This window comes from Giraffa tippelskirchi, chromosome 1 (assembly GCF_054371585.1).
Source record: "Giraffa tippelskirchi isolate mGirTip1 chromosome 1, T2T-mGirTip1v1.2.pri, whole genome shotgun sequence".
NCBI classification, from domain to species: Eukaryota; Metazoa; Chordata; class Mammalia; order Artiodactyla; family Giraffidae; genus Giraffa; species Giraffa tippelskirchi.
In genome coordinates this window covers 3,215,487-3,232,115 of record NC_137275.1, presented here as the reverse complement: position 1 = coordinate 3,232,115, position 16,629 = coordinate 3,215,487, and the positions used below count along the sequence as shown (strand labels likewise).

The 16,629-nt window shown below is 60.4% G+C and overlaps 1 protein-coding gene across 5 annotated transcripts in view; it reads left to right on the top strand.

The window, feature by feature from the left end:
- Positions 1-16,231, top strand: part of SH3TC1 (SH3 domain and tetratricopeptide repeats 1) — a 63,516-nt gene extending 47,285 nt beyond the window's left edge. For 4 of the 5 annotated variants that reach the window (XM_081576486.1, XM_081576400.1, XM_081576213.1 and 1 more), the window contains 7 exons: positions 2,115-2,159; positions 3,935-5,602; positions 8,632-8,812; positions 10,092-10,365; positions 11,277-11,427; positions 12,385-12,581; positions 15,895-16,231. In XM_081576486.1, coding sequence (XP_081432612.1) covers positions 2,115-2,159; positions 3,935-5,602; positions 8,632-8,812; positions 10,092-10,365; positions 11,277-11,427; positions 12,385-12,581; positions 15,895-16,116 — 2,738 coding nt within the window. In that variant the 3' untranslated portion in view covers positions 16,117-16,231. The remainder of the gene's footprint in view (positions 1-2,114; positions 2,160-3,934; positions 5,603-8,631; positions 8,813-10,091; positions 10,366-11,276; positions 11,428-12,384; positions 12,582-15,894) is intronic. The other variant, XR_014078769.1, reaches the window with a different exon arrangement.
- The last annotated feature ends 398 nt before the right edge of the window (positions 16,232-16,629 follow it).

Sequence of the window (16,629 nt, the reverse complement as noted above, 5' to 3'; positions counted from 1 at the left end):
CTGCCTTCAAGGCAGGTGGGGATGTGACAGGAGAGACAGAGAGGAGCAGGGTGAGGGGCTGGGAGATGCAGGAAGGTGGGCCTGAGCCTCCCGGCTGCCCCGGGGACAGGTCTCAGCTGACCCATTTCTCCTCTGACTCTAGGCGCCAGCCTAAGACCGCCTGCTCCGCTGGGGCCGGGGGAGCAAGAGGGCCTAGGACTGCGGTGCAAGCAGTAGAGAGAGGGAGCGTGTCGGCAGCCACAGCTGGAGGTCATGGGCAGAGGGGACGGTGCAGGACATCCTACCCGCCACTGCCCGGGCCCCGGGGACACAGCGTTCCAGCTCACCCGTTCCTCCTGCGGGAGAGAGATAAATGCACAAGTGTGGACACACCCCACAGATGTGTGTACACACACACATGCATACTCACATGAGTACACACAGACACACCCAAACACACACACACACCTACATACATGTATGTGTCCATATGCACACACTCATGTGAATACTCGTGCACTCACACATATACCTACACACCCACACTTGTGCACATATACATGTATGTACACATACACATAAACATATGTTCATGCGTATCATTCCTGCTTGGCTGTTGGCACATGTTTTAAGAATTTTCCCACCAATATTATATTTAAACTAATGGATTTCTCTTCCTTTGTTGTTGTCGTTCAGTTGCTAAGCCATGTCTGACTCTTTGCCACTCCATGGACTGCAGCACAACAGGCTTCCCTGTCCTTCACTATCACCCTGAGCTTGCTCAAACCCATGTCCATTGAGTCAGTGACGCCATCCAACCATCTCATCCTCTGTTGTCCCCTTCTCCTCCTGCCTTCAATCTTTCCAGCATCAGTGTCTTTTCCAGTGAGTTAGCTCTTCGCATCAGGTGGCCAAAGTATTGGAGCTTTATTGGAGCTTCAGCTTCATCATCAGTCCTTCCAATGAATAGTCAGGGTTGATTTTCTTTAGGATTGACTGGTTGGATCTCCTTGCAGTCCAAGGGACTCTCAAGAGTCTTCTCCAACACCACAGTTCAACAGCATTAATTCTTTGGTACTCAGGCTTCTTTATGGTCCAACTCTCACATCCGTACATGACTACTAGAAAAACCATCACTTTGACTAGACGCATCTTTGTCAGCAAACTAATGTCTCTGCTTTTTAATATGCTGTCTAGGTTGTCATTGCTTTTCTTCCAAAGAGCAAGCATCTTTTAATTTCATGGCTGCAATCACCATCTGCAGTGATTCTGGAGCCCAAGAAAATAAAGTCTCACTGTTTCCACTTTTTCCCATTCTATTTGCCACGAAGTGTTTGGATTGGAGGCTATTATCTTTGTTTGTTGAACGCTGAGTTTAAGCCGGCTTTTTCACTCTCCTCTTTCACCCTCATCAAGAGGCTCTTTAGTTCCTCTTCACTTTCTGCCATTAGAGTGGTATTATCTGCATATCTGAGGTTGTTGATATTTCCAGCAATCTTGATTCCAGTTTGTGAGTCATCCAGCCCAGCATTTCGCGTGACATACTCCACATATAAGTTAAATGAGAAACATGACCTTGGCGCATCAGCCTTAAGCCAGGCTGGCACACGGTCTCTTCTCTTCTTAGGAAGCCACGTTGGGAGTCTTGTTTGATGCTGTGGTGGGGTCCTCTCCACCGGATGCTGTAGAGTTGACAGCACTTCACACCTCCTGTGTCTTTTTACAGCTCTTTTTCTCACTTGGTTTCCACGGCAGCCCAGTGGGCAATCAGCCTCAGCCCATTTCCAGGAGGTGGGAACTGAGGCATAGGAGAGAGCGCTGGTGGTAGGGTGAGGAGAGGGTGTTAAGTCCAGCTCTGCTGCCCAGCCCCTGGGCGAGCCGGCGGCATTGGGAGAGCACGCCCCCCTACTCCCAGAGGGCAGGCAGCAGGAGGAGGCAGCCTCCTGGGGGGGGTGAGGGGTGCATCCTGGAGGACGTGACTTCTTGGCTGAAGCCCCACCCACCCCAGGCAGGACCGTTTCCCCGCTCAGCGCTGGCGTCAGGGGTGTTACCGTCCTAGAACCGCCCCCTGACTCGGCCCCAACCCAAAGGGTGCTGGTCCCAGGGTGACACCTCCCTTCTCTCTGACTCTTCAGACACTTCAGAAGAAGCTGAGATGCAGCAGCAGCAGAAGGAACGAGGTACGTCCTTCCCGCATGGGAGCCCTCGGGGCTTGGGACTGGGCCTCAGGATGGCACGGGCCACAGACCTCACTCCTCTGTGGGGAAGGGCTGGTGACACGCAGTCTGGCCCTGGGGGGAGGTTGGGTGAAGCGGAGATGAGGCTCCCCTCTGCACTGTGCCCAGCAAAGAAGCACATCCTCGCCATTGCCTGAACGTGAAAATCGCTCAGCCGTGTCCGACTCTTTGCGACCCCATGGACTATGCAGTCCATGGAATTCTCCAGGTGGGAATACTGGAGTGGGTAGCCTTTCCCTCCTCCAGAGGATCTTCCCAACCCAGGAATCGAACCCAGGCCTCCCACATTACAGGCGGATTCTTCACCAGCTGAGCCACCAGAGATGAGCTTATGCCCGACTCTGGGGTTTCTTTCTTTTTTTTTTTTGGCTGCACCCGGTTTTAGTTGCAGCTTGCAAATTCTTAGTTGGGGCATGTGAGAGCTAGTTCCCTGACCAGGGATCGAACCCAGGCCTCCTGTATTTGGAACTCGGAGACTTAGCCACTGGACCATCAGGAAGTCCCTGGGTTTCTTTCATTTAACCCAGAGCAGCTGAGATTTGCCCCGTGTCCTGCTTGGAGGTGAAGGGGTGGAGAGGGCGCTACTGTGGAGCCTTACATGGGAAAAGTCCCTGGAGGACCTGCTCTTTCCCACGCCTCCATCTCCGCGACAGCAGAGGGTCTGTGTCGGGGACAGCCTGGAACGCACGAGCCGAGGACCCTTTGAGATTTCCTGGGAATGGGATCCATCCATGCGCAAGCACGGAAGGGCCCCTTGGAGGAGGGCTGGAAGCAGCCCCTGGGGTCCCAGGGCTATCTTGGGGCCCTCCCCGCTCCCCGGATTCCTGCAGGCTTCCTTCAGGAGGACCTCGGCCGTCAGAGGCAGGGTAACAGGGATAGTGCCAGAAGACGCCCCGGGGAGACCACGCGCCTCCGTTAGACGTGGGCACACCTTAGCTAATCAAGTACACGGTCGAGCTGTACATTTGCTGCTCAACCGTATTTAATGTTTTTTTTTAATTCCTAGCCTTTGCAGACTAACAGCTTTAAACACACTTTTTACAAGTGAACTTTTGAAACAGAGGAGTCTTTACCCACTTCTTTCCTTCCAAATTCCCCTTCAAAGCTCATGTTTTCCCAACAGGAAACGTAGCTTGTTTGCTCCTCAAGGCTGGTCATGCCTCCCGGTGCCGAGTCCATCCAAGACCAACAGGCCTTTGGCGGGCGGGCAGGGCAGGCGTGGGCAGCTCCTGTCCCCAGACTCTTCAGCACTTGTTTTCAACCCTTTAGTAATCAGATTCCCAAACCGGCCCAGACAAAGGGTCCCCCGGGGTCTGGGAGCTGTTCCCAGTGTTCCGCATCAGAGGGGCCCCTGTGCTAGGGCGGGGCAGGTGGACACAGACTCCACTGTCAGTTCTGAGGGCGCTTTGGCACTCACACTGGCCAGTAGCTCTGGTTGGCTACAGCTTGATGTCATGGGGGTTCCTGCACGTGGCCGAGAGGGGAGAACTAAGGTGAGGAATGTTAGTTGGTAGAAGCTTGGCCAACCTGCTCCATATACTCCTGGAAGGTCACTCCAGCAGCCTGCAGCGTGCCCAGCAATCCACAGCAACCTCAGATGCCCAGGGCAGCCTTGTGGGGGAGGCGACAGGGACGCTGCAGCCAGGGGAGGGACACCCTTGGCCCTGCCTGGACTCAGATCCCGCTCTCACCCATCTGGGTGTTCTGGTCACTTGCAGAAATGTCTCCACCTTGCCTGAACCCAGGGCCACGGGAGACCCTGCAGACGGTGAAGAATGTTCTAGAACAATGCAAGTCCTACCAGGGCTGCCCCGAGGAACCAGGGTCCCCTGGTGTCCACAGAGTGTCCAGCGGTGCAAGCCTGCCAGACACCAAGGAGCCCGCCTTCTGCCTGGACGCAGGAGATGACTGGGCCGACCCGGAGGCCCTGGGCTCGCAGCTGTTGTTCCTGGACGCACCTGGGTTCCAGGCCGGTTTCCAGGGCCTGTACGACCTCTCCCCGCCCATGCTAAGTGGCGTGTTCGGCGGCTTCACCGACGAGGAGGAGCTGGTCAGGCGGCTGGCCGAGGCCCGCGGGGTGGCCAAAAAGGCCGGGCTGCCCATGGCCCTGGCCAGGCTCTGCTTCCTGCTGGGACGGCTGTGCGTGAGGCGGCTGAAGCTGTCCCAGGCCCGCGTGTACTTCGAGGAAGCCCTGGGCGTGCTTGGGGGCCGCTTTGGGGACCTGGTCCTGGTGGCGGCCGTGTACACCAGCCTGGCCTCCGTCCACCTGCGGCAGAAGAGCAGGGAGAAGTGCGCACAGGTGGTGCCCAAGGCCTTGGCCCTGCTCCTGGGGATGCCCGGCCACGTCGGCAGCTCCGAGGCTGAATCCGGCCTCCTGACCCTGGCCCTGCGGAGGGCCATTGGTGGCCGCAGCCCTCAGGCCGAGGCCCGGGCCTGCTTCTTGCTGGCCAAGCACCACGCCCGCCTCAAGCAGCCGGAGGAGGCCCTGCCCTTCCTGGAGAGGCTGCTGCTGCTGCTCCCCAGGGTGGCGGGGACCCCAGGTGCCTCCTGGCCCATGGACTGCTACCTGCTGCTGGCGGGCATCTACGGCCAAAGGTGCCTGCCGCACCTGGCTCTGAGCTGCATCAGGGTGGCCTCACTGCGGGCACGGGGCTCAATGGGCAGCGCACTCCGGAGCGCAGCCCTGGTCCTGCAGAACAGTCCCCGGCTCCCCGTCCTGCCCGCCCAGCTCGCTCACTACCTCCGGCAGGCGCTGGCCTCCCCGGCCTCCGGCTCCTGGCGGGCCCTGTGTGGCCCCATCTACGCCAGCCTGGCCCAGCTGTACAGCCAGCATGGGTGGCAGGGCAGAGCCATTGCCTTCATGATGCAGGCCGTGGAGACAGACGCCCAGCTGGGCGGCCACACCGTCGTGGACCACCTGGTGGCCCTGGCCTGGTTGCACGTCCTTCACAGGCAGAGCCCGGCAGCCCTGGACATCCTGGAGTCCCTCCTGGAAGCGGCGGTGGCCACCCCAGACCAGGAGGGCCTGATCGCCAACATGATGGCCATCGCCCTGAAGAGGACTGGCCGGACCCGGCAGGCCGCCGAGGGCTACTATCGTGCCCTGAGGGTGGCCAGGCGCCTGGGCTGCCCGCGGAACGAGGCGGTGGTCCTGGCCAACTTCGGGGCCCTGTGTCTGCAGGCCGGCGCCGGCGGGCTGGCCCAGCACTACCTCCTGGAGGCTGTGAAGCTCTTCTCGCGGCTGCCCAGGAGGGAGGGCGGCCCGGACTTCACCCTGGTGCTGCTACGGCTGGGGGACCTGTGCACCCGCAGGGCCCTCGCCCGGCAGGCCAAGTGCTACTATGAGTGGGCCTTTCTGGTCGCCGTGGAGATGGACCACTGGGAGAGTAAGTGTCGGGCACACTGGCTGCCTGGGAAGCCAGCAAGCGAGGGCTCTTTCCATTTCTGTTCAGAGCGTCCTGGGGGCGAGCAGTTGCTTCTCCACCAAGAATGCCAAGTAGTGGAAACCAGCAGTTGCTGGCAGGTGCTTTGAGGTGCCCCATGCTGGGCCAGATGTCACCACGGCAACCAGCTCCCCCTGGGTTGCCTGGAACCATCTTGCTTCGTGTACTGAGAGTCTCGTGGCCGGGAACCCTGGCAGTCTCGGGCAGAGGGGGCAGCCAAACCAAAGCGGCCATGTGGGCTTTGAATACCGGGTGCGTTGCTGGCGCTGTATCCTTAGCATCTCCCAACAGCCGGGCACACCAGACACATCCCCCGGCTCAGAGGGTGCGGGGCAGCTGCTTCATCCAAAGGCAGCTGGTGCGAGTGGCAGGCTCTGGGCGGGGCTCCACCAGCAAACACACCTGAGTGGTCCTCGCTGGGGGCTGGCAGCCAAGCCACAGGAAACAGGTGCTCAGGTCACAAGAGCCACAGAAGCAGGTGCTCAACTTGATGGTGGGGCAGCTCCAGGCCCCACCTGGTAGGGGGCAGGCTGTTTAGTCTGGGGCCCAAGGGATGAGAAGAATTTAGCCAAGTACAGGAGGGGGCCTGGCAGGAGGTACAGCAGGCCTGTGCAAAGGCCCTGGGGAGAGTGACTGGGCCCTGCAGGGCGGTGCCAAGTTTGGAGTGAGTGGGTCAGGTGATGGGCAGTGAGAGCCTCAGGTGGGACGCTAGGCAGGGGCTCAAGACCCCAGGCTGTGGTTTGGCATTTTCCTGAGAGCACTGGGGAGCTATTGACGGATGTAGGTTCTGCTCAGTGAGGCTGGAAGGGGAACCCCCTGGACCTCCAGGAGGAGCCAGGAGCTGGGTCCCCCAACCTGCTCTGAAGCCTTGGGCAGGTGCAGGCAGTGGTCACCAAGGGCACGTGGCCCCCCGCTGGCCTCTCAGAAACCATCTGTGACCCCCCACGCCCCCAGCCCAGGCACTAGGGGATTCAGACTTGGGAGTGCAGAGCTGGGGGACCCAGGAGGTCCTCCGGGGGGTCAGGAGGTCTGCCTCTCCCCCATATGGAACAGCGAGGAGACTGGGGGCAGCGGTGACAGCCAGGGTCACCCAGTCCTTGCCCTGCTTCCTGTTTCAGCCCGTTTCACTAGCTTGTGTCTTTCTAGGGTTTGTCCATTTCATCTAATTTGTTGGCATACAGTCGTTCACAGCTTCCCCTTTTATTTCCATGAGATCCGTGGTAACGTCCCGTCTTTCCCTCCTGATTTTAGTCATCTTCTGCTACCTCCTTTTTTTCTTGGTCAGTCTGGCTAAAATTTTGTCACTTTTGTTAACCTTTTCAAAGAACCATGATTTGGTTTCATTATTCTTCTCTAGTTTTCCATTCTCTACTTTATTATTTTATCATCTCCGCTTGAACCTTCATTTTTCCTTTCTTTTGCTTGCCTTGGGTCGAGTTAACTTTTTCTAGTTTCTTAAGGGTGAACTTTAGGTTTTTGATTTGAAATTTTTATTCTTTTTTGGTTGTTTATTTTTTAAAATCCTTAGCTATTTGATTGAGCCAGTCTTAGTTGCAGCATACAAAGTCTTAGTTGCAGCTTGTGGGATTTAGTTCCCTGACCAAGGATTGAACCTAGGTCCCCTGTCTTGCGAGTGCAGAGTATTAACCACTGGACCACCAAGGAAGTTCCCAATTTCCTTCTTTGACCCACTGGTGATTTGGTGGTGGTGGTTTAGCTGCTAAGTCATGTCTTAGTCTTGCGACCGACCCCGTGGACTGTAGCCCACCAGGCTCCTCTGTCCATGGGATTCTCCAGGCAAGAATACTGGAGTAGGTTGCCATTTCCTTCTCCAGGGGATCCTTCTGACCCAGGAATCAAACCTGGGTCTCCGCATTGCAGGCAGATTCTTTACCGACTGAGCTACAAGGGAAGCCCAGTGATTTAGGAATGTGCTATTCATTTCTACAGATTCGTGAATATTCCAAACTCCTTTGTGTTACTGATTTCTGATTTCGTTCATTGCTCCTGGAAGATATGCTTCATGTGATTTTGATACTTTCATGTTTACGGAGAACAGTTCTGAGACCCAGCCTCTAGTCTGTCCTAGAGAATGTCCCATGGGCACGTGGAGAACGCTGTATTCTGCGGTCGTTGGGAGCGTGCTCTGCGTTCTGTTAGGACCGGTTGGTTCACGGTGTCGTTGAAGTCTTCTCTTGGCTTGTTCACCGCCGGGTCATTTTCAATAATCTAAGTTCCCAACTGTTCTCATTCCTCTGGCCTGAGAACAGGCGAGTGAGGCTGCGGGCTTGGAGCCCGGTTTCGCGAAGGAGCATCAGCTGTGGAATGCAGGAGCCGGATTTGAATCCCGTCTCCACTACATGCCATGTGTTCCAGCTTCGGACTCAGCTTGCCTGTCTGCCTCGTGGGGGGTGCTGGTGATCCATTTGGTGGGAGCTTAGCCCCTGTTTGGGCTTCCCTGGCAGCTCAGTTGGTAAAGAATCTGCCTGCCAACGCAGGAGACATGGGTTCCAGCCCTGGGTCAGAAAGATCCCCTGAAGGAGGAAATGGCAACCCACTCCAGTATTCTTGCCTGGAGAATCCCATGGACAGAGGAGCCTGGCGGGCTACAGTCCACGGGGACCCAAAGAGTGGGACACGACTGAGCAGCTGAGCGTGCGCGCGCGCAGCCCCTGTCTGGCTGGGAGGAGCTTTGTGAAGCAGAAACACGTCCTGGTCCATCAGGGGAGCACAGCCAGGACCGCCCAGCCTGGGAGCTCTTCAGTGGTCAGCGCTGTCCCTCGAGCGTGTGTCACGTGCCCTGCCTGGCTCCGTCACGGCTGCGGGCCGGCTGTGTGACCTCGAGCCGGACACCCAGCCTTTCCCCACGTGGGGCGACCACAGCTCACAGAGGCGGGTGCCCCACAGGGGCCGCAGACCCTCAAAGGTCGCTGCAGTGCCTGACGGGGCCTCTCCCTTCCGTCTCCCGCCAGGCCAGCTGCTCGCTGTCCAGCGGCTCTGTCACTTCTACAGCGCGGTCGTGCCCAACGAAGCCCGGTGCGTCGTCTACCACGAGTTCCAGCTCTCGCTGGCCCGCAGGGCGAACGACAAGGTGCTGGAGGGGCAGCTCCTGGAGACCATAAGCCAGCTCTACCTGTCCCTGGGCACCGAGCGGTGAGGGCCGGCCCCGGGGCGGGGCGGGTGCCGGACGCCAATCCTAGGACAGTCCCTCTGCCCTCAGTGTCAGTTGGGCTCGGAGCCAGCAGGCCCCATCTTGTCCCCAAGGGTGGGGGTGGAGCATGTGTTTCTGAGTCATCCTTCCTGCCATGGTAGCTTCTGGAAGCTGACCCCCGCCTGCCCTGAGTGTTTTCCTGCTGGCCCAGCACTAGGCCACGTAGTCTGATCCTCGTTTGTCCCCTCATGTGTGAGGACAGCGACGTGTGCCTGGAGGGTCCTTGTCCACAGGAGACAGTGACTGTCCCGCTTGCTTCCCCGGAGCAGCGTTTCGGGGTCACTTGTAAAGCCCACTCAGAGCATCCTGATCGGGGGAGGGGGACAGATGGCTGGACCACACAGCTCACAGGCTGGTGGAGTCTCATCACACCCCATCCAGCGTGGGGGCTTTCTGAGAGCAAAGAAGGGGCTGGGTTCCCCAAGACTCAGGAGAGACGCCTCTCACCCTGGGGCCTCAGTTTCACAGCAGGACCAATGGGCCAGCACCTTTGATCAATGCTCGTCAAAGTGGGGTCCCGGGGTCAGCACCTCCACCTCGCCTGGGTGCTGGTTGGAGATGCGCATTCCTAGGCTTCCCAGAGGGCCCAGTGGTAAAGAACCCACCTGCCAATGCAGGAGATGCGAGAGACGCAGGTTTGATCCCTGGGTCGGGAAGATCCCCTGGAGAAGGAAATGGCAACCCACTCCAGTGTTCTCGCCTGGAGAATCCCATGGACAGAGGAGCCTGGCGGGCAACAGTCCCCACACGACTGAGCACACACGCGTGGCAGGTCTCACCCTGCACCTCCTGAGCCAGCAGCTCTGGGAGCCAGGCCCTGCCATCTGTGTCTGACCAGCCCCCTGGGCGGTTCTGGCGCTCCGTCGTGTCAGAACCCCTGGCCTGGACGGGCTCTCAATTTCTGCCCAGGGGCCCTGATCCCTGCTGTGTCTGGAGGTGAGGTGGGCCTGTGTGTGTGGAGGTGGGGCAGAGACGAACCGCTCTCTCCTTAAGGCCCCACAGCTGCCTGCTTCCCTCCCGAAGGCCTCCTCACCTTTGCTGGATGAGGGCCGTGTGTTGCCCCGGTCTCCCGTCAGCCTGCAAGCGCAAGCTCTGGGCCTGGCCCCTCGATGTCCCAGGTCCAGGGTGGCCAGACGGGCCCCCGGGGAGAGCCCGGTCCCCTCCACGCAGGGGGGCGGCCGGCCCGGGAGCCCCGCTCTGAGCACCCATCTCTAACCCCAGGGCCTACAGGTCCGCCCTGGAATACACCAAGCGCAGCCTGGGGGTTTTCATCGACCTGCTGAAGAGGGACAAGGAGGCGCACGCCTGGCTGCAGGCGGGGAAGATCTACTACGTGCTACGGCAGGGCGAGCTGGTGGACCTGTACATCCAGGCTGCGCAGAACGCCGCCCTGTACACGGGGGACCCCAACCTAGGGCTGCAGCTCTTCGAGGAGGCCGGAGACATCTTCTTCAACGGGACCTGGGAGCGCGAGAAAGCCGTGTCCTTCTACCGGGTGAGTGCCCCCCACCCCCCTGCCGTGTAGGTCCAGGCGAGCGGGCTGCAGGGGCGACCCTCCTGGGGGCAGGACCTCCCCGCCTCGCGCACAAGCTTAGCTTCCGGGTGGTTTGGTCAGGGACCGACCCAACCCCCAGCCCCAGCCTGGGCGGGACAGAGCGAGAAAGGCCTGTTGGAGGACACACCTCCCAGGGATCCACACAACCCTGGGAGGCAGGGCCTCTCCCCATTTGATGGAGGAGGAAACCAGCTCAGAGAGGCGCAGGGTGCGTCCAAGGACACACAGCACGTCAGATGGAGGGCCGGGACCAGGGCTCACGTCTGCACATGCCTCCCGGGGAGGGCGGCGTCTCCGCCTCTCTCTGACCAGCTGGCTCGTGGCTGGGCCCCAGGGTACAGATAAAAGTAGCCTCTTTAGTGCCCAGGGGGTCTTGGACCCTCCTGGTCAGGGCCCCTGCACCCAGGAGGAGCAGGGCTGGTCTGAGGGCGTGCAATGTAGCTTGATGGGCCAGGCTCACACCCCTTTGCTCACGCCCCAGTGCCCTGGGGGTGAAGTAATGGTGTGGTGTTGGAGAGGAGGGTTTCCCAGGTGGCGCTAGTGGTAAAGCACCCGCCTGCCAATGCCAGTGCAGCAGATGTAAGAGACACGGGTTCCATCCCTGGGCCAGGACGATCCCCTGGAGGAGGACATGGCAACCCTCTGTGGTATTCTTGCCTGGAGAATCCCATGGACAGAGGACCCTGGTGGGCTACAGCCTATGGGGTCGCAAAGAGCCAGACGTGCCTGAAGCGACTTAACACGCGAAGCTCCAGTGGGTTATCGGGGGCAGGCCTGGAGGCCCCCAGGAGGGCACAGGTCTGGTGGCCTGTTGCGGGAGGAGGAGGCCTGACCTGCCCCCTGTCCTCCAGGACCGGGCGCTGCCCCTGGCGGTGTCCACGGGGAGCCGGGAGGCCGAGCTGCGGCTCTGCAACAAGCTGTCTGCGCTGCTGGCTGAGATGGAGACGCCGCAGGAGGGCCTGGAGTTTGCCCACACAGCCCTGGCACTCAGCCTCACCCTGGGTGAGCCCCGCACCCCGGCCCTGAGGGCCCCCCTCCCCTGAGGTCTGAGCAGGGCCTGTCCCTCAGCCCACAGGCTCCTCTCCCCGCCACTCCCCCAGGCCAGGCTGCTGAGATGGGCTGCAGAGAACCTGTCCCAGCCCTGCCTGAGCATCGTCAGCTCTGTACCCCCCACCCCACCTCTCCCTTGCTGACCAGGGGGCCGGCTGGGGCACCCTGCACTGCGGACACTCCTGGACCTGCCAGGCAGGGCCGCCCGGTGCCTTTCTGCCCACTGTGTCCTCTGGCCCTCCCCTCCCCATTAGCCCCCAGTCCTCGCTGCTCTCTGCCGGCCAAACCCCGTCCTCCTCTCCAGGGGCCTGTCCCTCCATGCCCTGCTCTTCTAGGCCGTCTGTCTTCCTTGAGGCAGGGAGACTGACAGGGCTGAGCACACAGTAGGTGTGCACTCCGGTGGGGGGGTGCCTTTAGGCCCTGCAGAGCTCGCCCCGGAAGGGGGAGGATTTTGCAGACAGCCTCGTCTGGTGACTCCCCCGAGGACAGGGTGGAGGGCAGCTGGCGATACAGCAGGGAGGCCAAAGGTCGTATCTGCAGGGGCACAAACTGCAGGGCTTCTGGGTTCTCCCGGTCAGAACAGGAAGCAAAGCGCCCTGTCCAGGGGAACTCTGTGCAGGCCTGGGCTCGGGGGTGTCCTGATCCACAACTTTGCCACATCCCTAAAGTGCTAGGAGAGTGGGCATCACTAGGTGCCCCTTACAGACGGGAAGAGGAGGGCATGGCAGCCCATTCCAGTGTGCTTGCCTGGAGGATCCCGTGGACAGACGAGCCTGGCGGGCTATAGTCCATGCGGTCGCAGAGTTGGACCCGACTGAAGCGACTTAGCACGAATGGGACGTCGGTCTGGGGCCGGGAGGGGGCTGGTTGGGGCTGCGAGACGGCATCCGCCCCCCTCTGCATCCCCAGGGGACCGGCTGAACCAGCGGGTGGCCTGTCACCGGCTGGCCGCCCTGCATCACCGGCTGGGCCACGGCGAGCTGGCCGAGCACTTCTACCTCAAGGCGCTGTCGCTGTGCACCTCGCCGCTGGAGTTCGACGAGGAGACCCTGTACTACGTGAAGGTGTACCTGGCGCTTGGCGACATCATCTTCTACGACCTCAAGGTTGAGAGGGGTGCAGGCAGGCGGGGTGCCGGGGCATGGGGGCCGTCGCCCGGCTCTGGGCATGTGGGAGGCATCGCGGTCCTCTTTCTCGAGTCCCAGGGATCTCACCGGAGCTCTGGGCCCCCCTGTGAGCTGCAGGCGAGGCCAGTGGACACTGTCCTTGCTTCTAGGTGGTCAGGCCTTGCCCTCAAGAGCTCAGCGTCAGTGGGGGAAGCTGCCACTTGGTAAAGGGCGAAATGAGTGTAGCTAGGTGACGGGGGGCTTCTGGGTGGGGTGACTGCAAAGCTATGTCTTGACTGTCCAGCAGGAGTGAGCCGCAAAAAATGTAGGAGGTGGATAAAGACATTCCTGGGGTGGGGTAAAGTGAAAGTGAGAAAATGAAAGTCGCTCAGTCGTGTCAGACTCTGCGACACCATGGACTATACAGTCCATGGAATTCTCCAGGCCAGAATACTGGAGTGGGTAGCCTTTCCCTTCGCCAGGGTATCTTCCCAACCCAGGGATCGAACCCAGGTCTCCCGCATTGGAGGCAGATTCTTTACCACTGGAGAAGGCAATGGCACCCCACTCCAGTACTCTTGCCTGGAAAGTCCTATGGACGGAGGAGCCTGGTAGGCTACGATCCATGGGGTCGCTAAGAGTCAGATACAACTGAGCGACTCCACTTTCACTTTTCCCTTTCATGCACTGGAGAAGGAAATGGCAACCCACTCCAGTGTTCTTGCCTGGAGAATCCCAGGGACGGCAGAGCCTGGTGGGCTGCCGTCTATGGGGTTACACAGAGTCGGACACGACTGAAGCAACTTAGACTTAGACTCTTTACCAGCTGAGCCACAAGGGGGAAGTGTCACCATTATTTCCAGAGACCCATGTTGCAAGGTGGGCTTCCCAGGTAGTGCTAGCGGTAAAGAACCCGCCTGCCAGTGCAGGAGACAATAAGAGATGTGGGTTCGATCCCTGGGTTGGGAAGATCCCCTGGAGGAGGGCATGGCAACCCACTCCAGTATTCTTGCCTGGAGAATCCCCACGGACAGAGCCGCCTGTTGGGCTTACAGTCTATTGGGTTGCGACTAACACTTTCATTTTCAGGTTGCAAGGTACAGCCCACACCCTGACACCTCCTCTAGGAAGCCTGCCAGTCTGTGCAGAGCTCTTCCTTTCTTCCTTCCTGGAATCCTCATATCACCTGGACTGGGGGAGAGGGGGTGTACTCTTCATCATCTCGCTGCACAGAGAGGGAAACCGGTGCTTGGGTGGGGCGTGACTTGCCCCAGATTTTACGGCAGGAACACCTAGCACCCTGGCTGAGCCCCTGCCCTGTCAGAGCTGCAGTGGTGGGAGCTGGGGCCACTTTTCCATTTGTCTATGAGCCCCGCAGTGGATGAGACAAGGGCCTGGGGATGTCTCCTCTATTGCCCCTTCCCCCCTGCCCATACAGGCAGACATCACCCCCACTCTGGGTCTAGCCCTGCCTCTGCACGGCGTCCCTGATCTGTGTCGGTTGAGGAGTGAGGGTGCCCCAGCCCGGGGCTGAGTTCTCCCCTTCCCCCTCCCCAACCAGCGGCAGCTAGGAGCTGGAGCAGCCCTGGAAGACCCCCTACTGCCCGCGGGTAACCCCCAGGCCCCTGGCTGGGCACTGGTGACACCTAGTGGTCATAAGTGATCCCTACAGCCACCGCTATGTCCAGTGCTGGGGGATTCCGTGGGCAGTGGTGACCCCTGCAGCTGAGCCCCCCGCAACCTCACCCCCGCAACCTCCCCCCCGCCGAGGTCCAGGCCCTGAGCTGCTCAGGATTTGTATGGTTCGCTCTTCAAGTGTTCCTGCAGCAGGAGCTGGTGCCCCCACAGGACAGGAGGGGTCTAGGCTAGGCGTGGGCCCTGATTAGGGCAGAATGAGGGGCAGTGGGCTGGGGCTTCAGTGACTGGGACTCTGCGGCCCTGTGGGGAAAGTGGGGCCTGAGGACTCTGCCGTGGAGGTGGGGGCTGCTGTGGTGTCTTTGCCGACCATCTCCCTTTAGCCTCTGTGTGTTGGATCATAGCAGAAGGAGCAAGACTTGGACTAGGAAAGATCTGGGTGTGAATCCTGGACCTACCACCCACTAGCTTCTACACACACATGTGCACACATGCACAGGAATGCACACCATCCCACGTCCACCACGCACTCTGGCCAGTTCCTTCCGTTTAGTTTGGATGCCCCCTCCTCCAGGAAGCCCTCCCCTCCCACCCCAGGCTGAGCCAGGTGCTTCCCAGGTTCCTGCAGGCTGCCGAGCTTCCCTGTGCTTCAGGGCAAGTTGCAGCATATGGTTGCTGTTGCCCAGAGTCAGCTGTGTTTGGCTGCCTGCCCTCTCCCCCAACACACACACACACAGGGTCCTCCCTGCCTGGCCAGGGGACAGGTAACTGCTACACACACCTGCTTCCATTGTCTTCTGGGCCTTTGCTCTGTGTGGGGGGCAGTGACGAGCCAGGGCTGGTGACTTTGGACTTTGTCCTCTGTCCTGGGGAGGCCCTGTGAGCAGGAGTGGACAGTCAGGTTTGGGTTTAGTGCAGGCCCTCAGGTGACCTCCGGTAGGAGACGTGGAGACTGGGGTGGGAGACAGAAGTTGGAAGGGGTGAGGGGACGTGGGATGTTCCAGTCTGGGGATGGTGCGTCCGGAGCAAAGATGCATCTGAACTGGGAGCTTGCATCCTGGGGGAGGTCACGTCCCCTCGGGGTGGTGGGATATTCTGAGAGGTGACACCTATGAGCCGCTTTGCACTGGGCCTGGCACAGGGAAGGCCGGGCATGCTGGCATCAGTGTGGACATGGGCTGGAGGGGTCAAGCCAGGCCACCCTGGGCCACATGGCCGTGCAGGGACCTCTCAGACCCCAGCCTCCCAGACCTCAGCTCGGCCCAAGGGGAAGCCATGGATTATCTTCCCAGAGGCCCCGGGGGTGAGCAGGAAAGAGGCTTCCGTGAGGAGGGGACCAGGTACTACGAGGTCCGAGGCCCCGGCTCCAGGGCCAAGGTTGAGGGGGGGTACCGGGGGTCCCAGGGCCACCAGTCCAGGCCCCCGTAGATGCCCGGTCGGTCTCGAGCAGCCCCGGAGGAGCAGGGGGCACCTCCCTGGGGGAAACATGCGGGGCCTGTCCAGAGGCACCAAAGCTGGCCTGTCTGGGGCGAGCAAGTGTCCTGCCCGCCTGGAGCGCTGTCGTGGGCCCAGCCCTGGAGCTGCCCTGGCCGGGGGACCTAGCCCAGGAAGAAGTTCCCCCAAGGCCCCCTACCCTGGCGCAGTGCTGTCCCCTCGGTGACTCGCCGTCTGTCTCCAGGACCCACTGGACGCGGCCGGGTACTACCAGCTGGCGCTGGCGGCGGCCGTGGACCTGGGCAACAAGCGGGCCCAGATGAAGCTCTGCACGCGCCTGGCCACCATCTACCACCACTCCCTCCTCGATCGCGAGATGTCCCTCTTCTTCTACCAGAAGGCCCGGACTTTCGCCACCGAGCTCAGCGTCCGTCGGGGCCACCTGGTTCCCGGGCCCCCGTCCTGAGCCCAGTCCTTGCAGGCATGGCCCCTGGCTGGCCCAGGATCTCAGGGGCTGGCTTCCTGGGAAAGGGAGGCACGCGGTCAAGGGGTCAAGCAGCAATAAATGTGTTTTGCAGAAAGCCTCCTGCAGTCCCCAGGCTCCCCCTTCCCTGCCTCTTGGGGAGTATCCGGGGATCAGGCCCCGTCCCCAGGGGGGCCATTCCGCTGCTGCACCCCTTCCTGGGGTGTGAGCAGGTAGAACTAGGTGTCCAGCCGTCCCAGGCCAGGTCCCCCTAGCCAGTCAGCTGTGGTGGTGGGATTCCCTGGGCACCTTCTCCCTTCCCTAGACCCTCACTGAGGGTCCAGCACTGGGTCCTCTCTGCTTTGCATCCTCAAACCACACTTCGTGGTCGGGGCTGCTCATCTCCTGATGAACAGCTGAAGAAACAGGGGCGCAGAGAGGTTAGGTGCATTGCCCACAGTCACACAGCAAGTAGGAAGGGGCAGAGAGCCAGAGTCCAGTGTACTCACCCCTGCA